The 24,477-nt window shown below is 40.9% G+C and overlaps 9 protein-coding genes, 1 long non-coding RNA gene and 1 other non-coding gene across 12 annotated transcripts; 6 read left to right on the forward strand and 5 right to left on the reverse strand.

Annotated features, from left to right (window-relative positions):
- Positions 1-191: 191 nt before the first annotated feature.
- LOC145707483 (uncharacterized) lies at positions 192-2,380 on the forward strand. Its single transcript, XM_081785014.1, has 2 exons — positions 192-453; positions 1,050-2,380. Exons 1-2 carry the CDS (start codon positions 411-413, stop codon positions 2,378-2,380), a joined length of 1,374 nt encoding a protein of 457 aa, XP_081641140.1. The 5' UTR covers positions 192-410.
- LOC145707485 (chymotrypsinogen B-like) lies at positions 2,330-4,258 on the forward strand. The gene is made up of 5 exons (XM_081785015.1): positions 2,330-2,809; positions 2,885-3,043; positions 3,117-3,353; positions 3,429-3,616; positions 3,659-4,258. The coding sequence occupies exons 1-5, from the start codon at positions 2,479-2,481 to the stop codon at positions 4,073-4,075; spliced, it is 1,332 nt and encodes a 443-aa protein (XP_081641141.1). The 5' UTR covers positions 2,330-2,478; the 3' UTR covers positions 4,076-4,258.
- A 2,953-nt stretch (positions 4,259-7,211) lies between these two features.
- Positions 7,212-7,760, reverse strand: LOC145709985 (uncharacterized). The gene is made up of 3 exons (XR_014134979.1): positions 7,694-7,760; positions 7,395-7,653; positions 7,212-7,357 (listed from the first exon to the last, which is right to left on the reverse strand). It is a non-coding gene; the product is annotated as an uncharacterized LOC145709985 (long non-coding RNA).
- A 1,360-nt stretch (positions 7,761-9,120) lies between these two features.
- On the reverse strand, positions 9,121-10,455 carry LOC145706935 (N-alpha-acetyltransferase 80-like). 2 transcript variants are annotated; one of them, XM_081784391.1, is made up of 4 exons: positions 10,328-10,380; positions 10,201-10,290; positions 10,128-10,158; positions 9,121-10,033 (listed from the first exon to the last, which is right to left on the reverse strand). In XM_081784391.1, exons 2-4 carry the CDS (start codon positions 10,245-10,247, stop codon positions 9,632-9,634), a joined length of 480 nt encoding a protein of 159 aa, XP_081640517.1. In that variant the 5' UTR covers positions 10,248-10,290; positions 10,328-10,380; the 3' UTR covers positions 9,121-9,631. The 2 variants fall into 2 exon arrangements, with proteins under 2 accessions (XP_081640517.1, XP_081640516.1); XM_081784390.1 differs by having other exon boundaries at positions 9,159-10,029; positions 10,328-10,455.
- On the reverse strand, positions 10,433-17,242 carry LOC145706932 (protein FAM91A1-like). The gene is made up of 12 exons (XM_081784388.1): positions 17,164-17,242; positions 14,790-14,875; positions 14,578-14,688; positions 14,246-14,340; positions 12,530-12,868; positions 12,319-12,493; positions 11,878-12,213; positions 11,783-11,817; positions 11,681-11,741; positions 11,468-11,523; positions 10,722-11,397; positions 10,433-10,674 (listed from the first exon to the last, which is right to left on the reverse strand). The coding sequence occupies exons 2-12, from the start codon at positions 14,836-14,838 to the stop codon at positions 10,547-10,549; spliced, it is 2,061 nt and encodes a 686-aa protein (XP_081640514.1). The 5' UTR covers positions 14,839-14,875; positions 17,164-17,242; the 3' UTR covers positions 10,433-10,546.
- On the forward strand, positions 13,263-14,202 carry LOC145706936 (uncharacterized). Its single transcript, XM_081784392.1, has 5 exons — positions 13,263-13,386; positions 13,466-13,552; positions 13,592-13,744; positions 13,785-13,934; positions 13,975-14,202. The coding sequence occupies exons 3-5, from the start codon at positions 13,613-13,615 to the stop codon at positions 14,113-14,115; spliced, it is 423 nt and encodes a 140-aa protein (XP_081640518.1). The 5' UTR covers positions 13,263-13,386; positions 13,466-13,552; positions 13,592-13,612; the 3' UTR covers positions 14,116-14,202.
- LOC145706933 (uncharacterized) lies at positions 15,676-17,274 on the forward strand. Its single transcript, XM_081784389.1, has 5 exons — positions 15,676-15,943; positions 16,053-16,115; positions 16,154-16,333; positions 16,429-16,731; positions 16,865-17,274. The coding sequence occupies exons 1-5, from the start codon at positions 15,881-15,883 to the stop codon at positions 16,985-16,987; spliced, it is 732 nt and encodes a 243-aa protein (XP_081640515.1). The 5' UTR covers positions 15,676-15,880; the 3' UTR covers positions 16,988-17,274.
- A 29-nt stretch (positions 17,275-17,303) lies between these two features.
- Positions 17,304-18,494, reverse strand: LOC145708824 (uncharacterized). The gene is made up of 5 exons (XM_081786521.1): positions 18,379-18,494; positions 18,266-18,318; positions 17,791-17,950; positions 17,599-17,746; positions 17,304-17,534 (listed from the first exon to the last, which is right to left on the reverse strand). The coding sequence occupies exons 1-5, from the start codon at positions 18,492-18,494 to the stop codon at positions 17,304-17,306; spliced, it is 708 nt and encodes a 235-aa protein (XP_081642647.1).
- Positions 18,495-18,519: 25 nt separating this feature from the next.
- Positions 18,520-21,170, reverse strand: LOC145708284 (beta-1,4-galactosyltransferase 4-like). The gene is made up of 10 exons (XM_081785939.1): positions 21,058-21,170; positions 20,851-20,972; positions 20,644-20,711; positions 20,295-20,449; positions 20,033-20,252; positions 19,831-19,966; positions 19,450-19,639; positions 19,306-19,405; positions 19,052-19,265; positions 18,520-18,756 (listed from the first exon to the last, which is right to left on the reverse strand). The coding sequence occupies exons 1-10, from the start codon at positions 21,059-21,061 to the stop codon at positions 18,670-18,672; spliced, it is 1,296 nt and encodes a 431-aa protein (XP_081642065.1). The 5' UTR covers positions 21,062-21,170; the 3' UTR covers positions 18,520-18,669.
- A 120-nt stretch (positions 21,171-21,290) lies between these two features.
- On the forward strand, positions 21,291-23,332 carry LOC145708283 (uncharacterized). Its single transcript, XM_081785938.1, has 5 exons — positions 21,291-21,615; positions 21,657-21,874; positions 21,916-21,993; positions 22,031-22,697; positions 22,740-23,332. Exons 1-5 carry the CDS (start codon positions 21,296-21,298, stop codon positions 23,239-23,241), a joined length of 1,785 nt encoding a protein of 594 aa, XP_081642064.1. The 5' UTR covers positions 21,291-21,295; the 3' UTR covers positions 23,242-23,332.
- A 990-nt stretch (positions 23,333-24,322) lies between these two features.
- TRNAE-UUC (transfer RNA glutamic acid (anticodon UUC)) lies at positions 24,323-24,394 on the forward strand. Its single transcript has one exon. It is a non-coding gene; the product is annotated as a tRNA-Glu (tRNA).
- Positions 24,395-24,477: the final 83 nt, after the last annotated feature.

A 24,477-nucleotide genomic window follows, 5' to 3' on the forward strand; every position in this document is an offset into this window, starting at 1 on the left:
GCTGTGAGTGACAGACAGTGTGTTTGCAAGTAGAGGCGCATAAATGCATTCGATTCAACCAGAGGTTTGAAGAGTTGAATTGCACATCAATAGTCCGTGATCTGTGATCTTCGATGTGGCATTGAGAAACTTGATAGAATCGTTGGATTATACTAGAATGTAAGTTCTCTTGGTGCCCGCGCATCTCAGGTTTACGTAGTTTTCTGAGAAGGATGGATCCCCGCGGCTAAGGCGCCCACGCCACCGTCCGTTCCATCCGTGGCTAGCACCACCGCTCGATTCTTATAATTCAGGCGACATAAAAAATACTTCATTTATTTTCTTTTAGGGTCGATTAAGACTCCTTCTTTAGATTCAAGAGAGAACCAATAAACCTCACCAGCAGTAAAAAAAACAGAAAAGAACTCAAGATGAGGAGCTCGACTAAGCTGCTCTTGGGCAGCATGATACAAGGTTAGCATTCTTTTATCTTTATTTATATTTAAAAATTTATGACTAAAAAAAGAAACAATCATATAATTTCTTAAAATCTCAATCCACTCGGTGTAAAATTTACATTGTAAACCTGTGGAAAAAATTTCAGATATTTCTAAATCTAAATCTAGTGCCAGGAATTTTTTTCTTTTAGTTAAATAATTTTTGATAACTTATCAAAAGAAAAAATAATGTAAATAATGAGTAAGATTATTGGACCTAATTAATTTAATACGTTAATAAAAAGGCTGATTTTTAATATCTTAATTGAATATTAAAATTTCTGCACAAAATTCTCGAATCTGATAATTAACTGCGCTTTCTTATGACTGAACTTTTGAAGCTTACGCTAATAAAAATAAAAAACTACGTCAGGAAAAGTTTTAATATAAGAGAGACACTCAAAACATTCATTCGATCCGTTTAATCTTTGCCTAAATTATTTTTCGCGGAAGTGGAGTTGCGCTCCGTTTTCAAAGAGGCCACGTCTCGCCCTAATCATACATAAGTGGAGCTCAATTCGTTCAATGGCAAATTATCTTTTACTTAATCATCGTTCCAAATTTTCATTATAGGGTCAGTACACAGTCTCGTTACGCAAGAGATGTGTATGATGGATCACGAAGATCGATTGGAATGTTCGCTGAACCCGGAAATTACGAGGAACGAATGTCTCCAACTCGATTGCTGCTTTGACTCGCACGTTCCTGCTGGGACACCACACTGCTACTTCGCCATGATGGAAGAGGACGAAGACGTAACTGATGAAGCTGAGTTGCTGGCCATTCCTCTCGCACAGGCTAGCGGTAGTTACAGGCCTCCTCAAGAAGAAGAGGAAGAAGAAGCCGAGCAGCTGGTTGAGAAAGCCGTGTTTCTAGGAGAGCAAGAGCTTACATGCGATATCAATGTGAAAGAAGCAACCAGATGTGGCCGTCGTGGAGTCCCAAAAACTCAATGTGAACGAATCGGTTGTTGCTGGAATCTCGCTTGGGTCCCCGGTGGCTCAGAAGGACCACGATGTTTCAAAAAAGAGGTAGCCGACGCTGAACATTCTTACAACAATGGAAAGCGAGAAGAAGCCTTTGAGGATCTTCCTGCACATTTGCGTGTTCCTCTTGAACCTGAAGAACAAACTCCATCTTCTGTAGCTGATTTCCTCGTTCAAAATCTTGCTGCTAAGAAAGCGCATTTAGCGGAACACTCATGCGTTCCAAACCATTCACAACTCATGTGCTTACAGGGCGTCGAAGAACGAGAAAAATGTGACATCAAGGAAGCTCTGGATCTCGGTATACCCGCTTGCAATGCTTGCATAGACCAAGGATGTTGCTTCGATCCTGAACCAAAAATTATGAACGGGCAGATCTACCCGCTGTGTTTTAGACGAGGCCCGATCGATGAGGACCTTGCAGCTGATTTTGACATCGGGCTTACGACAGAAATTCCGCCCATCGACGATAATGAGTTTTTCGATTTGATCAATATGCTCGAAAATGCGCGAGGCGGTGAGGACTCGGAAGATACTCCTGTTGAAGCTGAACCGGTTGAGGAGACGCCGGAAGAAAGAGAACGACGACTTCGTTTCGAACGATGGCAAGAAATCCAAGGAAAACTCGGCATGGTTGATGATGTCCGAGGAGAGATCGGTATGGGCGAACTTAACAATCCTTCCAGCTTGATTCAATTTACCGGTCACCCGAATCTTCCCGGCGCAGGAAACGACTTCCGTCAGCAACAGAAAAGTGTTGACCAGATAGTCAACGAACTTGAGAAGCAACGAGAAGTCGATCTCCGAGATATGCTTCCCCAGAGTTGCAGCGTTTTGTCGGCGACGATGGAAAACTCATCTCAACAGGAACCGTTGCAGAGGGATGGCAGACACCAGATAGACAGTCGGCAGCGCTAAATTTGAAAGATCTTATCAACGAGATCGGCGAGGACCAGAAAACATCTCCTGCGACACGCCCAACTACAACAACGACGACCACAACAACTACTCGTGTGATGCCGACACGGCCAGTTATCTCAAACAATCCAGTTGAAGCTTACAAAATGCAGCTTGTCAATCAATACGTTCAATCGAAGAAATCCCAACTTATCAGAGAAGGATACAGAGGCGACCAGTTGAACGCCGAGTTGGCAAAATGGCAGTCAACTTACGAAGCGAGATTCGGCGTTGCGAAGCCCACAAATATGCCACTTGTCCCAAGTTCAATTGCAGTAACCACCACGACCAGTACAACGACAACAACTACAACGCAGTCGCCAATTAATCAACAGAAACAGTTGCTTGAGACCAAATTGGAGCAGATGCGAGCCTTTTTGATTTCACAGGGTAAATATTCGTTTTTTTTTTCGAGGAAATTTTCTTTTTCATCTGCTGAATTTGTGGGATTACATTCATATTTAGGATACAACGGCGAAGCTTTAGACTTAGAAATGAGTCGCCAGAGAAATCTTTTCTCGAAAGCTCTTGGCATCACTCCTGACACCACTATGTCTACAACAACCACCACGACGAAAGCGCCAACTCCACCACCTGGAATGGAGCTCCCTACTCAGAGCGACGGTATTTACCAAAATATTCTTTGCGTCGAACTAAAAACTATCCTTTGAAACAAATTTATAAACATATTTTACAGATAAGTGCTGGCCCGAAGAATGCGGAAATCCAGTAGAATTGAATGCTAACCTAAAGAAGATTGTCGGTGGTGTCGACGCTGGATCTATTAAATACTGGCCATGGCAAGCGTCTCTCAGACGATCATACACTGACGAGCCATCCTTCTTGCATCACTGTGGAGCCACACTCATTCAGAAACAGTGGATCCTTACTGCCGCTCATTGTTTCATTCGATACAAGCGAAAACGCGAGATCGGTAAGCTCATTTTTCATGTCTATTCGACAGAATAGAGTCTATGTCAAAAGTAACAAATAAACGCAATTTATTAAGACACCCGAATGATGGAACCAGACAGCTCTCGATTTTTGGTTCACCTTGGTCGATATGACAAGAATTCATTCGAGATGAACATGCAGCCTCGAGCTCTTTCTTATTTCGTCGCTCATCCGGGTTTCCAGCCATGGGTAGGAAACCAACAACACGATATTGCGCTCGCGCGACTTCACAAACCAGTAGAGGTAAATATTTTTCTCTTGAACGCAGCAACTAAAGTTTTTTAGATTACTAGCTACGTAAAACCAGCTTGTCTTCCAAAGTTCGTTCCTCCTGTTGATGGAAAACTCTACATTACCGGCTGGGGCAGCACTAAATCTGTCGGTCCTTCTTCTCAGCGACTCAAGGAAATTGTCCTTCCTTTGGCTTCTCAAGAAACTTGCCGAGACGAATGGAGAGGCTATTTCAATGATGGTTGGATCTGTACCGACCCTGGTTTGAACGAAGACGCTTGTCAGGGTGACTCTGGTGGGCCCGCTGTTTACTTCGATCAGTTCTCCAAGTCTTTCGCTGTTGTCGGTGTCACTATCGCTGGCTCTGACACGTGCTCGACGTCATCAGCCACTGTTAAGGCTGGAGTATACAGTAACGTTGTCCATTACAGAAAGTTCATCGACGAAGTGACTCAATTCGGCTGTCGGTAGATGGCCTGATCCTCTTATCTATTAACAAAACAGCGCCATCTACCTCAAGCTGAGTGACCCTTGATAACTGTACAAATATTCTGAATGCAAAATTATTGCCCAACGGAGCCACTTCTTTACTAACTTCATCCAACGCAGCAAACATGATTGTTTCTCATTCCGTTCATAGCTGCAAAAATGAAAGCAATAAAATCTTAAAAAATGAAATTTGAGTCATATTAAAAATAAGGGAAATGTCTTAAAAATATTCCGGAAATTTTGATCAAACAAGTTGTTTTGAAATAATTGTTCCTGACAATAACCGGTCCAGCGTTGTCCAGCTGGCAAAACATTTTATGGGCTCTAGACTATTTAACAAAATGTTGCTGATTGTCTGAGACCATATCGAGAGAATGAAATTTACTCCATTTTTTGGGCTGCTCTATTTCGCGAATGGGCTTGGAATAGAGATTGAATCGATCGAAACTCGAGTTGTTGGCGGATATGCAGTTGATTTAGCCCCTTCTTGGCTCGGCGCTTTGGTGGTAGTTAATTCTAGAGGAGAGCCAGATCAGCTGATTTGTGGAGTTATTCTTGTCAGCCCTCACGTGGCTATTACTGCTGCACATTGCATATTCGAAGACACTTCGATTTACAGAGTTGTGTTTGGTGTCTCATCGCGGGACGACCTCCCGAAGTCTCCTACGAAAATAGAAAACCCTGCAAGCATTAAAATTCATCCTGACTACGAGTCGCCTGCTCCCGGTGTTTTGCTAAATGATATCGCAGTGATTATATTCAAAGAAAAGATCGTCGAGTATACACCCATCCGAATCGCCAAATTTTTGCCATATGGAGAGAACAGTCAGCAATGCCAAATCTTTGGATGGGGAGCAACGGGAAAATCAACTAATGGAGTGCTGAGCAATGGTGACCTCCCACGGCAGCTCCATACGGCAACTTTAGAAGTTTTCTCGAATGAGCACTGCCAGAGGTTCTATTCAGGAGGGTTTCCTGATGATTTCGATAAACACATAATATAGATGAACATCTGAATAGCCTGCTCAGAATACACGTCCTTCGTCAATGGCGACATTCATTTGTGCGCAGGGAGTGTGAATGGGAGCGTTGACGCTTGTCGCGGAGACTCTGGAAGTCCTCTCGTTTGTGGTACAGAGGTGGTCGGACTAGTAAGCTGGGGTATCGGATGTGGCGAGCCAAATCTACCCGGCGTGTATACCAACGTCCTCTATTATTTAGAATGGATCAGTTTGTTGTTCACATTTATTAAGTTTTATATACAAAGCCAAAAAATTTTGATGTAAATCTTTTTTTTGGCATCAGACTGAAAGGATACTTAACAATTGACCTTTTGTGAAAATATTGTGAACACAAAAATAGCAGTTTCATAGACGACAATGAGATGGTGAACACTGACACTGGCATTGCAGAATGTGCTTGTGGTTTGAGCCGTGCTGACAGGCACTGACAATTTAAAAGAAGAAAAAATTGATTAAAAATTTAAGAATCACCAATAGCCAGAAAGCGAAAACAGACACGTGGCCATGGTTTGTACTAATTGCAAAATCAGACGAGGCTGGGAATTACCGTCAAGTTTGTGGAGGAACGCTAGTCGGAACGAACTTCATCATCTCTGCTGCGCATTGTTTCGTCTTTGAAGGTATTCTCGAAAAATAGGTCTCGATAAAATTCGCGGCCTAGAGAATGTTTCCGGTTACAACTTCATCCCTACGCAGCGATATCGGTTCTACTTAAATTTCTATTCGAAGAGGGATTTGAGTAATGCTAGGCTTGCAACGGCAGAGTGGATCAAATGCCACCCCCGTTTTTCACAGCAAAAACGAGGAATCTACAATGACATTTGCTTGATTAAGCTCAAGAAGTCGCTCCCCTGCGATAGCAAAACGAGGCCTGCTTGCCTTCCGACCAAAACTCCATCTGAAAAAAAAGTTGGTGGTCTCTCAGATTTGTTTAGATCGACTTTAATTAGATTTGTTATGCGGCTGGCTTCGGTGATTTAACCGGAAACGACAATTATGCAAAAAATCTCCAAGAAGGTGTTCTATCTGTCATCTCTCAAGAACATTGCAACAGGAAGGAATACTCAAGCGCGTCCTTTACCATAATAAGTCTTTAGTGTGTATCACGTAGAGAAGGAGAGTCGAGACTTTTTTTGCGCTGCGAATTCGACTGGAGGAGTGGACACATGCCAAGGCGATTCTGGAGGACCCCTTGTTTGCTACGCTAATTCACGAGGATATGTAACTGGCATTACGAGCTTCGGAGTTGGCTGTAATGATGAGAGATATCCCGGGGCGTATACAAATGTGGCAAATTATAGAGAGTGGATCTTGGAAAGTCAGAAAAGTGAGGACTTCTGCATCGAGGCTGCCTCAAATTCATCCTGTGGGGGTGTCTATGACCACTCTCCAGGCCTTCTGCGATTGAGAACAAATCTGGAAACGGGGACTTATTTTAACAATGAGTTCTGCAAATGGGAGATTCGTGCACCAGAAGGAATGAACATCGCTTTTCGGGAAAGTGGCGATTCTTCGTTAAAATGAGATTAAAAAAAAAAGACTGAAAATCACCAAGAAAGTTTATTTGTGAATTTGAAATAGAGTTCGTCGTTGAAGGAAACTCATTGTTGTGCTATGATTTGATAACGATCGAGGACCCCAAGCAGCGAGAGAAAATTTCCTACCAGTTCTGTGGACCAAGAGTGAGCGACTCATTCCTTAGTTCGGAGTCAAACGAACTGGATATCATCTTCGGCAGCGACTTCAGGAACATTTCAACAACATTCAAAATTCATCTTACTTTCGAAAAATTCAAATGAGCATTAATGAAATGATCAAGTGACACTGGTCGAGGATTCACAATCGAGTACAAGGCAAGAAAACAGGAAGATCTAGGCCTATTCTAAAAATGAATTCAGTTTGTTGAGCCTCCTGCAGCTGCGAAGCTATCAAAAATAGATTCAACGATCTCGATACTGGCTAGTCATCTTTCTCACAAGACATCATCCTCTCTTATTAGAAAATTGAATGTTCTATTATTAATCTTATCTCTAGTCAGTTTTAAATAAAATAAGATATAAGAAAATACAGCTTTTTAATTCATATTTCTGTGCAGATTTTATTCCTTATAGAATTATTAGCAACTGTGAATTCTGTTTTCGTCGACCTAGAGCTAACATCTTCCGCAAGTTTATTACATATCAACTTGATTATTCCGCCGAGCCACACAAGACCACATATAATCCAAAAGAAGATGCAGACCCTAAATAATCAATTAAAATTTAGAACAGCCCGTCTACCTGTAAATGTCAAAATACAATTCTGCATTTTCAGCGAATACAGTCTCATCGCATGGGTTGTTTAAATACGAGTGCTGTGCAGGCATAGGATTCACCAAGTGGTTGAGACATCTTGTTTCATTCTTCTTATAAATTGCATAGCTTGATGGTGGATCTTCCCTAGGAACAATATCCCCAAAGCCGATTGTTGATAAAGTAACGAGTGAAAAGTATAGCGCTTCGAATAATGTCCATTCTTCTATCCGAGAGAAAATATACACTACACAAATTATGAGCTGGTCGACATAGAGTGCGTTTACCTGGCACGAGTATAATAAAAACGATTCCACCAAAGATATAGTCGCAAGACGGTGAAATGATACCCTTCAGGGAGATGGACATTCATATGAAAAAAAAAGAACATCTAACAGTAAATTTGACTTTTGCCTGTCGATTTCGTGGCAGATCTCCGTTCCTTTTTGCGTTGCAACACGTGAATGTTGATTTCGGAACTGATGGACTGAGTTAGCATCGCGAAAAAAGGGATTCCAAAAAGCATGAATATCATAAGGAAACTTCGTCCTTCTGCTGTCTTCATCAAAGTTGGCGAAACATCAGAAATTCATTGTTCGACAGTCGAACTTCGACTCGTCAACCGCGTTCCTGAGGGACCATGTGACCATATCCGATGGTCGTCGCCACGGTGCCAGCAAAGAAGAAAGACGAATGAAGATTCCATTGGTTTTGACAGTGATTCTTTGCAGTCACATAGTTATCTTTTGGAGGCTTTTGTTAAGAAAATTTTAATTTGGCATAAATAAGCTTATTAAAATTATAAAATATGGTTACCCCAAAAAGGTTGGATCCTATTAATATTTAATTCGTATATTGATCTTGAAGATTCCAATTTATAAAGAAATAAAGAAGCCAGAACCTATAGCAACTGAAGCAGATTCCTCCATTAGCGCACGAAAGGTCGCTCCAGATATCTCTAACGTTTCTTCGTTGAAACGTTCTGTTATTTGGGTCAGCAGATAAATTATCAAACGGCGAATCCCAATGTACTTTTCGACCCTATTCAAATTGTGATATCGCAACTATTCGGTCGTACAACTGGAAGAAGTTTTCTTCTAGCTCTGGATTGCTCATCAACTGATTGACAATCAATTCGTATGATTCCTTTGAACAGTTTTCTGACTCCCAGCTGTAAAACAACGATGAGCTCTTTGCAAACTGACTGCCAAGGCCTCCCTGCTCCTTCATTTTCCGAATTCCCTTGCACATTTTTTTATTGAGAGATAACCTGAATGTTTAGAGAAATTTCTGGCTTTTACTTCTCATTACTTGTAGAAATACGAGTCTCCAAAGGCCGCAACTTTTTCACCAAGTTGTTCTTGAGCTAGAGAGCATCTGTTTTGTTCTTAAACGGATACAACTTTTTTAACTACTTCACAAAGTTTAGGAATTAATCCGTTCCTGCTGGCTGTTCAAGTTTTACGAATACGATTGATCCAATAAACAAAACTAAAATGTAAGCTCCAAGAAGTCTAATCGTCCTGGGAATGATGAATATTTTCTCAACCACTGGCCATAGAGTATTCTCTTCCATTTAATCAGTTCCTTAATCCTTTTAAGTCAGTTACTTTTTCGAATCAAGTTTTTTGGGCTAGTGTTCTGGTTTTCAGCGCCTGTGCATCTCGTTAAATATTCAGTATCGGCTGATAGGGGCTCATTACTACTGGAAGCTTAATGCATTTAACAGGTTCATATTGCCTAGATGAATGTAGGTGTGGGATAGGATTCTTGATTATTGTTTTAATTAAGAAACTCGCCGCAGGATGACTGCGTTTGATATCTGCCCATCCAGTGAAGCCTATTTTAAACTAACGATCCTGCGAGATGTATTCGTAGATGCAATCTCTTCTCTGACAAAATCAACTGTTTTCGTCCTTCTATTTTTGTTATTGCCATTTACAGCAGCCCACTATTAAACAATTCAGGCGGAATAATATGTCATGTCTTTTTTCATAAGGTGTTTGTATAAGCTCTGTCAGATGTTGCCTCAAAATGAATTTTATTTCTTTCTTTGTAAGATGCGACGAGGGTTTTTAACTGATTGTGAATATTAAATAGAACGCGACAATGCAGGACTAAAATGCGGTGTGCACAGCTCGATTTCGAATGCGAAAGTTGACGCACATTGACGGCGAAATATTCATTTTATTTACAGTAGAACAATACGCAACACACTGACTGAATTACAAACAAATGCTTTTATCATACCAAAACCGGTCTTCTCCGTTGACCTTGACTACAGTCTCGTTCCCCATATTCGTTTTTTGAGATAGTTGCTGCATTTTCATGAAAATATCGCTTTTGTTTTTCCTGAACTTTGTGAACTGCACAGGAGTGCACTTCGCATAGCCGAGGTTCTCATAAAATCCTTGCGCATCTAACGTTTGAAGGCAAATGCGATTTCCAGCAAGATGCTCGACAATAAACTGTTCAATAAATGACATGAGCTTTCGTCCAAGACCGCGCCCTCGAACATTTTTGGCGACGCAAACTGACTCTGCATAGAATGTTTGATTATTATTCAGGCATCGACAGAGTTTGACATGACCGTGTGTTTCTCCAGACGACTTTTCAACAAGAGCAGACTAGAGTCTTAATTGCATTGAAATCATAACTAATTTCATAAGTGCGTATGGTCCGATTGATCAATTCCGACAAGTGAATTTTAAGACTCCTACTCGAAATGAATGGGTAAATCGTCAGACGAAGACTTAACGTAAAAATTATTATTAAGAACTTGACTTAGACCAACTTGCAAAATACGAAGACGCCCGGCAGGATTTCGCGATGACCACTCATCAGATAAGAGTTCAGCGCATTCGGTTAGATATTTGTCGGGAAGCTTAATCCGATTAGTTTATTTCTTTTTCATCATCCACCTCATGTAGTTTAAAGAATTGGTAATCTGGAGAAGAATAAAGGGGCACCGAGGTTTCCATTGTAAGGGGATACAGTGCTAAAGGTGACGGATTATGAAGTGTTAGTTTGACTTGAAGAAACAGTTTGGTGGAATCATTTTGGCAAGGAATAAAAAAGTGGAATCAGACAAGACAACTGCGTGACAGCCGAAGGAATTCATAAACACAGTTCATTGAGGTTCATTCATCGAAAAACTCGATCGTTCCGTCTCGCACAAGAAGGGCCCTCGTCGGCCATGAGCCTTCCTCGTTGTCCCCATATTCGCTCATCAATTCATGAAGCTGGTCATCCCATTGTTTATGTGTTTCTTAAAGCCAGTGTTAACGCGCAGAAATACTCGGTAGTTCGATTTACCTATTGCTTTTGGATCTATCGTACTCATCCCGTCACAAACTTTTGCGGTGAGCTCGAGAGAAGTTAGAGGGATTCCAAAATTGATGGCATCAATAAAGGTGTTTCCGTCAAGCTCAACCTGTGAAATGTAGCCAGCACACTTCGTTGGGTCGACGAGGTCTGAAAGAGTCGCGAGCTGATCGTCGCGTATTCCAGCACTAGATAATTCTTCTTGGGTTTGTGGAAGAGCTACGGGCTGTAGGTCGTTGGAATGATTTCTCAGTACTATGGGATGGTGGATAAGTGCTTCGTTTAGATGATAAAGGCCCATTGAAGAAGAAAGAATTTGAATGTCATGTTCCCAGGGGTAGACTTTGAATTTGCGAGCAGTTTCCAGACATTTTGGAAAGGACCGAAGCCTAAAGCCTCGTGGAAGAACAAGAGCGAAGGGACCGTTCGGAGATTTCAGGCTAAGAAGAACTTGCAGCCATGGATTCGAACGCCGGCCAGATGGGTTTCCCACAAATGGAATATCAGGAGGTAGAGAAGGCAGAGAGCAGTTGATATCGGCCATGGAAATTATCATACTATATTGAGACGCAAACCGCTTCTGAATCACAGCTGTTGGAAGCTCATTAAGGGTTTCAGCCCTAAACATATGGACTTTTCCAGATACTCTTAGCATTTCTGAGAGCGGGTGTATAAAGATTCTTCTGAGGTAACCAAAGAAACAATAAAAAATTTTATATACCCCTGACTAGCGCAAGAAGTAAAGCACGACCCGCCTCAAAGTAGGTCTCAGCATCACCATCCGCCCCATAATCTGAAATAAAGTTATTACCTCTTCGCTTACGTAACTTTGGATAACAAGACTGCGAATCCCTCATGGGACATAATCGCGAAAAGTGTTAACTGCTCGACGGAAAGGTACTACGGTTCAACACTTGATTTCTGGGTTCATTCACTCTCTTTAAACCTACCATCTATGAGACGAAGCTCTTCAGTCAGCGCATCAATTTGGTCGTTTCTCAATTGACCGACCTTGAACATTTCAAAATAACTGTTTAAAGAGAGGAACTTACCTCGAACATGGTGACAGCGTGTTTTTTCAGGCCAGCTAAAAATTAATTATTTGACAACTTAGCAAAAGAGAATCTGTATTCCGCAAAAAAATCACCTGAAAGATTTCCCATCATGAGCAAGGCAGCTAAGTTCGAATCGTAAATCAACGCGAGTTTGGAATGGGCATCCTTGTCTTCCTTGATGTCACCAGGCTCATCAAGAGATGTTGAAGAGAGTGTATCAACCAGATTATCATCTTCGAATTCATCCTCTTTTTCCGCAAATCCGAGCCTGTTCAATGTTGAAACTGCTTGTGAGACGAGACTCAACTCTTCTTCAAGCAATTCGGAGAGTTCTTTAACTGATTGAGAGGATAGGGTAGAGAACACCTTGTAGAGCAAGCTCTCAATATAGTCACCAGATAGACGGTTCATCACGAAACCTTCAAGGACTATCAAATGGCTAAAATTATTCTTATAATCATAAATTTAAACAAGCGAAAACAGTTGAAAGGAGGAACTGCTTAAAATTTCCCATGAAAGGATAAGCCATTTTCCTGGAATGCGAAATGAGTCCAAGTCTCCAACTGGAATTTCGATAAACACGATTTCTTTTTGAATGAGTTCGCGAAATCCAGGCTTTGAGGTAAATTTAGCCACCTGGAAGAGTTTGTCCCCAGAATCCATCATCGCGTCTAGCAGTTCTTTTGCAGCAAAAGTTAATCCTTGAATCTATAACGAGTTAAGAAGCTGTCGCCTACCACTTACTTGCAATGTTGTTGGATAGCCCACGCGGACCATCCACCAGGGCTCAAGTTCAATGTCTATGGGCTGAGACGGTAGTTCTGCCCCATTTTGAGAAGACTTAAGTCTTGATATCGGTGTTTTCCGGAACAGCATACCCGAAATCGAATTCGTTATTGACTTTTTCGACCGTGACTGGTTTAATAAGTCAATGTACTCATTCCTCCCAATACCAGTTAATCTAAGGACGTCTGCCGCAGTGAAATTTGGAAGTTGATCATATGACTTTTCGGCCTCTAGATGAGCACACAGCATCTTGCGATAATAAGCGAAAGGGGAGACTTCTATCGCCACCATTCGCTCCTAGGAAAAAAATTATTTAAAACTTTAATAAACGTATATCATATACCGTATATGTTATGGTAATATTTTCAAATACAATGCAAATTCAATTTAGCAATCTATTAATCGAGATCTCGCTCGTTTCGCCTTGCCTGACAATGGCGGAATGCTGTAAGGGCGCAAAATAAAACTGGGAAAACAATAATATTTGGAATTAATGATTATCGCAGGGACACCAGTAATTAAAGAAAACGAACTATCTTTCGTGGGCAGTTTCTTATATTTTGCAACTCACTCAAATATTTGCGTATTTTGTCGATTCAATCCCACTGCCCTAATACGGTAAACAGAGATTCGCCGAGAAAAATGGTAAGAAAAGGCTAGCCCGGAAGAGATGAAGGAAAATTTAGGTGAATTGGGGGTACCCTGCGTGTGGTATTTGCGCGGCTCTTGGTCTGTTATGCATAACGTCATCATTTTTTGTTAATGATCAAAGTGGATCAGCTGATTCGCATTTTGTCAACAGTGTTTCTACGCAGGTAAATGTTATTGAACGTCTTAAATGAATTTAGCCTTGAAAGCTTTTGCTTATGAATTACGTAAACTGAATTTACTTAGAGTCCAACAGTTGTACGCCCGTCGCAAAATACGGAAGAAAAGAAAGTACGGACGGAGACAGATAATGCCAGACAAAATGATCCGGAGGTTGCTACCAGATATTAAAATAATATAAAGACATTTTAGTACTTGAACTATCTGGAGGGTATGTGGACACCAGTCAAGACTGTTGGTTTGGAAGAATATCTAGAGGCAGAGAATGGCCCATTGTGGTACCAGCAAATTGCTAAGTCCAAGTTGGGCGCCCCTGACATTGAATTTGCAAGAATCGGCACTTATGTAAAGGAGGTTTTATTAACGCGCATGACCGAAATTTCAGGAATTCGCCTTCATTGTCCGGATTGGAATAATTTTCAATAAATCTTTCCCATTCTATTTGGACAGATCGTTTGAGCAGGACTCGATACTCGGCGACACAGTGGTGACTTATCCTCGTATAAAGAAGAATCATTTGAGTTTCAAAATAACAGTAATAAAATTTGTGAAGCTTGAATTACTTCTGAAATTAGGGCTCTCGAGCTGGATTGACGCGAAATAAGATCGAAATCAAGGACAAAGACTTCTTAATTCTTACATCTACACTGGTCGACAAGAATGTTACGTTTCAGAGAACGTTTGAACGTATCGCCTTGGACCCTACGGAATCATAGAAGAAAGGAATACGAACACTTTAGAATTTTGACCCTGTAAGCAAGGTGCCTTTTTATCTGAAAGAATAAACATCTAAGTCGATTGCACACGAAAAAAATGCAAGGAAAATTTAGGAGAAGCAATGGTTACCTGAAGATGGTAAGGATAAATTCTCATTCGTTCGCGACAGTATTTTTCCATAGTTTGGTAATAGGAGAGTTCATTTTTGATCGCCAATTTTGCAACTAAAAGACAAATATATTGCGTCCTCAAATATAGATACTTCACAAATACTGATTTCCAACGATACTTTGTGACCCGTCTTAGGGTCACCGACTTATTAAAGGCGTTGTTATGCAATAGAGGCAAACGAAATGAAATAAGGACACGAGAAAACAATATTTGCGATAGTAAGAATAAAGTACAGAGGTTAGTAGGTCAGTTGTACTTTTCAAAAAAACAGAGCGTCGAAGAACATTTACCTTTGTTAAAAACAAGCTGTCGGTCGCAGCATGTGCTCATGACTCTGTCAGCGTATTCTTTCTCAGAAACAAGATTCTTAAGTTTATTTGGCAAGTCTTCATAAGAGACGGCTTATTTGGTGATCCTCAGTTGGAAATAGTTAAGATTATTAGAGTATTATCATGTTCCATTCAAGAATTATACAAGAATGCGACTATTGAAAACCACTATCCTTCGAGAATCGAGCGGAGCAAAGCGGCTTCTTTTGCATCCAGTTCCATTTTTCTCCAAACGACTTACTCAGATATCCCGATCACCCTAATAATAAGCATAAGTAACACCCGGAAAATGGAAAATTAAACGTTCATATGAAAAAGTAAACTTATGAACCCGAGTTTGTCAAATAGATAACGCGTTACTATTTGCAAAGAACCAGTGTCCCAGGACAGTTCGGAACATGTTGCTTAACAAAATCAAGGTCAAGCTTAAAAGAAGAGCTGAAATCGCAATTCCAGGAATGTTCTAATTCTAATTTCATTTTACGGAAAATAACATTTTGCATTTAGTCTAGTAGGATTAATATTTTGAATTTATCGGCAGCTTTGTTATCTGTAATAGCTAATGCATTAGATGACACGGCGTAAAGCAAGGGCTCATGTAAGTGCGGCAACCGTGCAATAAGCATGGTGGAGTTTATCAATGTCAAATGGGTTCATTTCCCAAACCTACTTTTTTGCCGCATATGAGTAATTCCAAGCTAAGAGAGCAAAAGAGGAACAATTCAGGTAATTTTTACTTTCTAAAACTAGGTGCTAGAAACTGATTGCAAAATACTTACGCCACTGCTATGGATTGATTTACGAGTTACTCATAAACAGTGCAAAGTTTACTTTTGTCGTATAAAATCGACAGGATAAAAGAGCATAAAAGTTAATCATGGAAAAAGTCGCACTGGCGTTCATCTCTATTGTGCGAGAAACTATGACCTCAAGTCAACGTAAGCTACGTAAATTACATTTCCTTTCGTAACTTTGCTATTAATGAAAATTCTTGTTTAGTGAATGAAAAGAGAATTTTAACCAGTTCTAACACGCCTGCTAACTGAACTCTTTTAACATTCTAAACTTTGGTAGGCATTGACCTCAACAGAAAAAAACGCTGTGCGAGCGCCACACTATTCGTGAGCGCCTTCTTGAAGGCTTGGCTATTTATTCTTGAGCAGGGAGAGGCAATCGGAAAAGAGATAGATTTTAACAACACTCAAAAAAAAAGATCCAAGACTAAAATTAGAACATTCAAGCAGCTACTGACGAAAAACGAAAAATGAGTACCAGATCTAGCTCGCCTGAATACCCCAGCTCGAGAGACGAGTCTCTTTCATCAAAGGTATTTAAAATATATCATTTTTTTTTTGAATGATTTCCACATACAAAAAATTCTCTAGATAGCATTATTATGTAATCTAGCTGTATTGAAAGTACACTTTTCAATTAAGGCACCATTGATGTCGGATTTGGAGGCACAAGATAGCGAGCCAGTACATCAAGGTCGTCAAAAGGTTGGTGCTCTGCATCTATCAGTTTGTCATTTTTCTAGTGCTTGAAATTCTCGATACTGAGCTTGGTTGTCTTGGCTATTGGCTGCCTGGGAGGATCCTTTGCTTATGCAAACTTGAGCAAATTCACAGCCGATGAAAAATCATCCGATCACTTGGACTTGCCGGACGAACCACTAGCCGCCTCAGACGAGAAGCATCTGTTGCTATTAAATCCAACCGTAAGCTCGTAAATAATAGCATTTTTTTGTTCATTGGCTTTTTATGACTTTGATATCAGTAAACTTCCGCGAAGAGGTTAGTTAAGTTTGTTTAGGTAAAAGAGGCGATCATCGGACGATGGCAGGAGAGGGCCAAGTTCAATGTGAGCGAGTATATTGACGCAGAGAATGGTCCAACTTTTTACAAAATGTTTGCGAAGAAAATGACAGCCGACCTTGAATATGAGCTAGTGGACGTAAACGTGTATCAAACAACATTCTACGTCTCTTGGATGCCCCCACTCAAGTACCCACTGCGGCTGGACCAGCCCTATCAGCATAAAAGCCCTTCTGGTGACCCGGTCACATCAGTGGCTCAGTTCCGGCCAGAATTCGACGATATTTTCGTCAATACTCAGGTACTGAAAAGCACGTCAACTTGAGTATAATTTTGATCGAAACAATAGAAATCTTTGAAATCAAATGTAAATATGGACAACCCCTTCGTGAATAATATGATAAATAAGTTCCATTTTCAACTCGATATTTCAGGGCGGGCACGAAGGGCCGGTAACCACGAGAATACAAGTCATCGATGGAGAGTTGATTCTCACATCGACAATGGTAGAGAAGAATGTTTCGTGTCAGAGAATTTATACCCGAAGAGCCCCATAAACCACACATATCATTGACTAATATTTTTTCTTGATGCCATAATGCCAAAGCAACGATTTCTACTGTAAGTAAAAAGAAATGCAATCTGTTCACTTTCCACAAGTTGAAAATCTACTTGAGTGTTCTCTCACTAATTAAAGTTCAATATCCCGTTTAAACAATGCATTCCTGCCTACCTGTACAATCTCTTATCGCAGCTCTTCGCTTGAGCTCTCACCACAAACTATACAGGGTCACCATTCTAGGAAACATTCTCATGCATTACACTGTACAAAATCAAATAAATACGCAGAAAGGAATGAAAGAAGTCGGAAATTTAATTCTTAAAAATCTTATCACTCTCTTTGGCAGAATTTTCCGTCGTCGGTGTCGGTCGTTCTTTAGATGTCTGTAAGTTGATATCTTCTTCGAAATCGGCAGATTCTGCGAAGAGTGAAGTTATTTGGTTTTTGTCGATCCACTTAGTTTCAACTTCCGATAAGAGTTTTTCTTCTGCTTCTTCGGATTCAGCTAGAGATCTATCTTTCGACTCTTTTATGCCAGTTTTCTATTGTTAGTATTCTTTTTGAAGTGAAACTATATCTTCATATCAAAGAAATTTCAAAAAAAACTATCAAAGAAATTTTCGGCGATATAATTATAATAATAGAATTGTTCTTATTGAGAAAACCAGTCCCTAATAGTTCCTGAAAAAGTTCCAACTCAGAAGCATCCGGTAGACCTAAATTTCTGGAAACCTCTGACTTGTCGGAGTGCGATCTGAATTCAGTTTTAAGGAATTGTCGAGGAAGCTTCGATCTTACTTGAATGCATTTAGTTCTGTCGGGCCGATAGGATCATTCATAAATAATGGTTCTTTCGATGGGCCAATTAGCAGTAAACTTTGTGCAATTTCATATGACGTCTTCAGCTCATCGTACTTGGATGGACAAAGTCCAGTCGCATTTTCGGTGTATAATCTGCCTATAAAATTAGATTAACTGTTTGCGATCAGCTGATGCGGCGAGCACGAGCTGTCACACGGGCCCTTTAGGTGGCTTCTAAGATGGATCATACTGTTGATAATTCCCTTCCAAAGTCTAACGAGAAATTTGTTCTGTCTATATTAGGAGATTGAATAACATCTTAAAATTGTTACGAGGGTCAAGCTGTACATTTTGGGTTCACTTTTCAAGCGAAACGAACGTTAGTATTTGCAGACCAGAAAAGAGCCGTATATCTTTCATACAAAATCGTAAAAGAATAATATACTCTGGTCTACTGTCTACAAAAATTTACCTGTGTACGGCGATACAAACTGCGAGATAAGCTGAACATTTTTGTAGCTGATGCCTTGGATGGATTTGAAAGTGTTTGACAGATTTATTAACTGTTCTTTCTCGAAACCCCTTCCTGTTCCACAGAGTTTACACCTCTCAACAGTATCGAAGAAATTCTTTCTTTTCACAAGCGTATTTCCAGCCAGGTCTTTCGGCAGTTTTTCCGATAAGATTCTCGTGTAGAACATTCTAAGAAATTATTCGACAGTCGTGAACAGGTCTATTTGTCTTTAGAAGTAAAATAATAGTTAAAAGCAATCAAGATGGTGGGGAACTGGGTGAGGGGAATAGCAGCAGCAAATTCTCTGATTATTAGTTTTTTCTTTGAGGCTGGATTTGAGGTTTTCTTGAAGAGGAAAGGGTTTACTCCATGTGCTGGAATGATTGATTTGAAGTGAGCGACATGGATTCTACGTCGACGATACGTTTGTAGCCGTACAGCCAGTTCGACTAAAGCATGCTCTGTTAACGCCGGAACACATGAAATTGATTTTTCCCGGAACGCATATCGACCCATTTTTGGGTGAGAGCCCGTAGATACGTTTTCTTGCTTACATCAACCCATATTTTATCATAAATATGATCTTCAGACGCCGAACTACAATATTAGATACATGAAATATCTTTCATGTGTTGTTTTAACACTAGAAAATGACGATTTTTGAAGCCATATTTCACCGCCTTACCCAGAAATGGGTCGGTATGCGTTCCGGCGTTAAATAAAGTTAAAAGGAAATGTTGTCACCTGAAAATGTCGGTAAAGACCGAAGACGGCAAGAAAGGCAGTGAGCATGCTTCCCCAAAGGAAAAAGAATGGCACAGGAGAGATTTTACAAGTCTTATGCTTTGGAAGATTGTAATTCTTGCGAAAATTATTTTCGATGTCCACAGGCGGCTTGCCGATATCAGCGTCGATCACCGTGAGTTTTTCATTCTCGGAAGACTTCGTTAACGCCACACTATAAGAAGTCAGTTCTGCGCTTATAATGAAAGTATTACTCGATCGACGAGAGTCCATCGCTAGCGAGTCTTTCATGGGCGTGCGTCACCATTGTGTACCGAAAAGTCGTTCCAATTTTGTACTCCTTCTCGTAGCCATCTAAATAGACTCCCTTAACCTCGGCAACGGAGACGAACGCTTACGGATAAGCATGTCGTAAGGGTAGTATTTATAATCAGCTTGTTCGAGGCGGAGACATGCACTAACAACGCGGATGTACATGTCATCATCTTCGCATCCCCAGCCCCAGTATTCATTTGAATAGCCATTCACTTTGTCGAATTGTTCTGGAGTGAAAGCCATGACCCCGCCAGTAATTCCTTTCCACGGAGTCTTAAAGGAACATGTTTTGATAGAAGCTCAAGATCAAATTTAACTTCTCAGTCAGGCCATCGTGCGATGTTACATCAATAAAGCATAAAGTGCGTATTTCACCGAGGCACGGATCCAAAAAATGATGATGACACGCAATATGTAGTAAACGATGCCAGCTGAATTCTCAGCTGCCTTGAATTTCGACTTACTTTGTAACGATATTTATTGATAGCGGCGGACAAGTGCCTCGGGTGGTCGTTCGAACATTTGTACAACCCGCCATAGTCCTCAAGTAATAAATCAACGTCGTGGAAGATGTAGCAGTCCCATGCAATCCCGCTTTGTTCCTATCTTTGGTTTTGGAAAAAGAGGACTTTTTTAAAGACTTTACTTAAAGGATTTCAAAAACTCTCCTTCAAATATTTTACGCCAGCGTTCATCAATTTCGCTCGATTGAAGACTCCATTGTCGAGCTGGTTGACGATGAAGACTTGAAATTCCAGCTGCTGGCGTTTGAGAATAGGATTGATATGTTCGATGAGCGATTGAAGCTGTTCGGGACGATTTCGGTAAGGCACGATGATGGCTGTTCGTTGACGGGCGGTACAGTTTCGCGGCGAATGGAAATGGCCTGATTTTTTCGTTCTCGTTTCAGATGAGACTTCAGCATTACCTGTGAACTGGGAGATGTTCTGCGCGTAAGGCACTTTCAAATATGGACTGGCGGGAGGACAAAGATTGGGAATGTTCTGGAGGCGAAGAGGAAGCTCGTTCTGAAGCTTTGTGTAATCAGTCCCTGTGAAAATCGTGTTGTCGTTGCACTTGCTCCTAAAAGGGCCAACCTTATGTTTGCATGGAATCTGACTGCAAATAGCAGCCTGTTGTGTCAAATAGAATCACGTGATATTTGCCTGATAACAGGTTCATGAACTCTGTGCATGCTCGAAATTCATGAAGTTAAGTTATGTCAAATCGGGGTCACCAAGTGTAAATGTTTTGGAAGTTGAATGCTAAAAGATTACCTAATCGGACTGATCCAAAAATTCCCAAGATCGACGTGGATCAGGAAGAGCTTGAGGGTATCCTGGAACTCAAACGAGATAGAAATTTAAAATAATATCGATTTTACGTAATATATCAACGCAGGATCTATTACTAATAGATAAGTAGTCGAGCAACAACTCTGATCCCGTTAAAATCTGAATACTAAAATAATCTGGCTCGTTTTCCTGAAATTCGCATTGAAGAAAAAAAGCGAGGCTGGTGATGAAGGTAAGAACTGCTATGAAGAACTTTTTTGAAGAAGGCATAAGCCCTTGGCTGCAGCAATACAGCGAGAACGTGCGGTTTTCTGAGAGGGCGCGTAAAATAGAGTCCACAGGGTTGAGATAAATGAATGATAAATGGAGAATAATGCTAATGGTTCTTCCGAATACCCATTTTGCAGTCGCTCAGTTCGAGGAGTTCTTTCTTCGATGACAGCGATCGTTCACCAGTTCATTCTCTGTGCGCTTGGAATCTCTCGCGCCCCTGATTGGCTCTGCGCTGGAGAGCATCTCTGACTCATAAGAATGCCATTAGAAGAGCCCGGATTATCCTCTTTATTCTGCGTCTTTTTTCTCTGTCTTTCCGGACAATTAAATCATCAAGATACTTAATTTTCTTTTATACTAGATGGGTCGAAAAAAAACAAAGAAAGACGCCGAAATAGAGGCCGGTCCGAACGGCCCAAAAGATCCCCGAGTTGGAGAAAAGTACCAGATAGCGCTTCCTGATTATGTCGACTTGAGTGCCATTGATGATGCGGTAGACGAAAGTGAAGTAATGTGGAAGCCAACTGATCTCGTAGATGATGACGAAGAAGACTTGGCTCACTTCATCGAGTACGCCAGAGCGAAGGACTATCAAGAAGATGATGCGCTCACTCTGCTGCGCCATTTGAACATGGACATGCGAAGGGCATATCTATACATTGACAAGTATCGACTCAAACTGTTTGTAATACTAGCGGACTCTTTGTTCCAATGAAATTTAGCCCTGAGGACGACTGGACGCAGGAGGAGAGCAACCTGTTCCACGAGGCCTTTCCTGGAGTTGGAAAAAAGTTTAGGGAGCTGAGCCGTCTTTTCGAGGGCAAAACTACTGCTGACGTCGTGTTCTTCTACTATTATGATAAAAGAGACAAGAAAGAGCTTTCTCGTCAGAAGAAAGATAAGAAGAGAAAAATGGAAAGACGACTTCGTCGAAGAAGAAGTGAGAGAATCTTCCTTGAATTCATTGTTTTATTATTTTAGAACTCAAGCGGATAAGGAAGGATACCACTTCCGAAGAGGAAGATAATCAAGAATTGGAAGAGCAGGAAGAGCAAACAGGTAGAGTGCAAATTCAGCTTCGGAAAGTTGATTTTAGTGCGCACGACTGAGGCGGCTACTACTTATTCCGCTGGCCCAGCACTCGCCGAGGGAGACCTTGCTGAAGGTGCCAACCCAATGGAGGGAGATGTCAATTTCGAAGAGGGCAACGAAAGACAAGCAGAAGTTACGAAGGAGAATAGCTCCGAAGAAAACATCGCGGAAGGAAACGGCGAATTGACGAGAAAAGAAGAAGCCGCCGAGGGAGACATTGCTGAAGGTGCCAAGTTGGAGGGAGTTGTCAATTTCGAAGAAAACAACGAAAGACAGGCAGAAGTTACAAAGGACAAGAGCTCCCAAGAAAATACCGTGGAAGGGGACGGCGAAGTTCCGGGAAAAGAAGAAGAAGCTAAAAAACTCCTCCCGGAAGAGGACACCTCTTCGGAGACAGTAGAAATTATCTATCAACAGGAAGAAGATCTGATGGATGTTCAAGTGACGAACGAGGCCTGGGCCGTGTCAACTTTGTTTAACCAGGAAATGTTCCAGGAGAACATCCAGGAGAACTTCCAGGAAAACTTCCAAGAAAACTTCCAGGAGAACTTCCAGGAAAACTTCCAGGAGAACTTCCAGGAGAATTTCCAGGAGAACTTCCAAGAGAACTTCCAGGGGTACTTCCAGGGGTACTTCCAGGATACTATCCCAGAAGATTATCCAATAATGAAGTAGGGAATTTTTTCGTGAAACAAGAATAAAATCATTTTTAGCGAAGAACCATGGGACGACGAACCGACAGCTGTAATTTGGGACGAGGACGATATTGAATTGTTGCGAGAGGGATTGGCCCAATATGGTTTGGACTGGGAGAAGATCGCAGAACTTATCAGGAGCAAAACGGCATCAGAAGCGGAACAATTCTTTGAAGATAATTGTATAGATGATGTTTACAAGTTCAATGATGCCTATTCGGTGTATTTGAACAGAAAATACGGTCCTGGAAACTCGTGGATTACTCCGATAATCATTAATCTTCTTTCTAATCTTCCTTGCGCTCCCAGTCCTGGAATTACCATAGACTTCGAGCTTGACGATGAAATCGCAGAACATTTGCCCGTCAGCTTTCTTTTGACCACGTCATACCTCGACCGCAAGGAGAATGACGATATCATGGAGGACAGCCACCCCCCAATTTCCGAAAGCTTAGTGTACGATGCAGACGAGTCGTCCGCAGACGAGTCGTCCGCAGACGACGACGAAAGCGATAGTTAAATCTACTCGTCTCATATTGGAAACTTTCTCATTGAAAATTTGCATTTATCTTTTCTCTCATCTGCTTTTTAAACACTGCCCGTTCAAAAAGCTCACCAACTATACTCGTTTATGATTTCATTCTTTTAGAATGACAATCGTTTTCATACTTCGACGAATCGTCGAAGATTTGCTTGCAAAAAGATCGATCTTAATCACTCTTTGACCACCGTTAGATGCTCAACATAGAAATTGTGCTATTGGGCATTTCATCGCCATTTCGCACTTCCTGTCCCTAGCGTCCTGTCCAAAGAGGTATGCTTTGAAATTATTTCGGTTACACGACGTTTTCAGCATACCGACATTTTCAGCGCTGCTGAATTCGTCGGTTTGCTGAAAACGTCGGTTTGCTGAATTCGTCGTTTTTCACCTAATCAAACCAAATGGATCTAAAGGCGACGTTCTCGCAATTTAATTGGCTAATTAAAAGTTTAAAAGCATTTCTAAATGAGTCATTAAAAATGCATTATTTAGAAAAAGTAATAAGAATTAGCCAAATATCTTTCTTAATACATAATTATCATAATAATCATAGTCACCAGCAAGTTAACAGTATTAACGTATTATTAAGTTCCGTGAATATGCTTTTAAAACATTGAAAATAATGATAAATCAATATTTAAAAGGATAAAAATAATAATTTTATTAAATATAATCTTTTGTAACTGACTCATTAATATAGCAGCGATTTTATGTTATTTTACGATTTACGGAAATATCTTTTTCAGATGAAGTTTGATAAAATGGTTGCCTCTCTAAACGCCTACGCGTTTTCAGGTGAAAAACGACGTTTTCAGCGAACCGACGTTTTCAGCAAACCGACGAATTCAGCAGCGCTGAAAATGTCGGTATGCTGAAAACGTCGGTTGCTGAAAACGTCGGTATGCTGAAAACGTCGTGTAACCAATTATTTCACATTTCGGTTAGTTTGATATATCATTCTTCCACTTCTTATAGCAAATTTAGGTGAAGTTAAATGCAAATTTCATGTTCACGCGTACTCATAAAGGCATACAAATCAAATCAAACGGCGGCCCTTCAGTCCCACATGGTCTAGGGGTTAGGATTTCGGATTTTCACTCCGACGGCCCGGGTTCGATTCCCGGTGTGGGAGGACCTTTTGATCCTGGATCATCCGAAGAGACAGTTCATCAGAAGAGAAAAAGTAGTTTTTTAGACAATTGTCGCCAGTAGCCA

This window comes from Oikopleura dioica, chromosome XSR (genome assembly GCF_907165135.1).
Source record: "Oikopleura dioica chromosome XSR, OKI2018_I68_1.0, whole genome shotgun sequence".
Taxonomy (NCBI): Eukaryota; Metazoa; Chordata; class Appendicularia; order Copelata; family Oikopleuridae; genus Oikopleura; species Oikopleura dioica.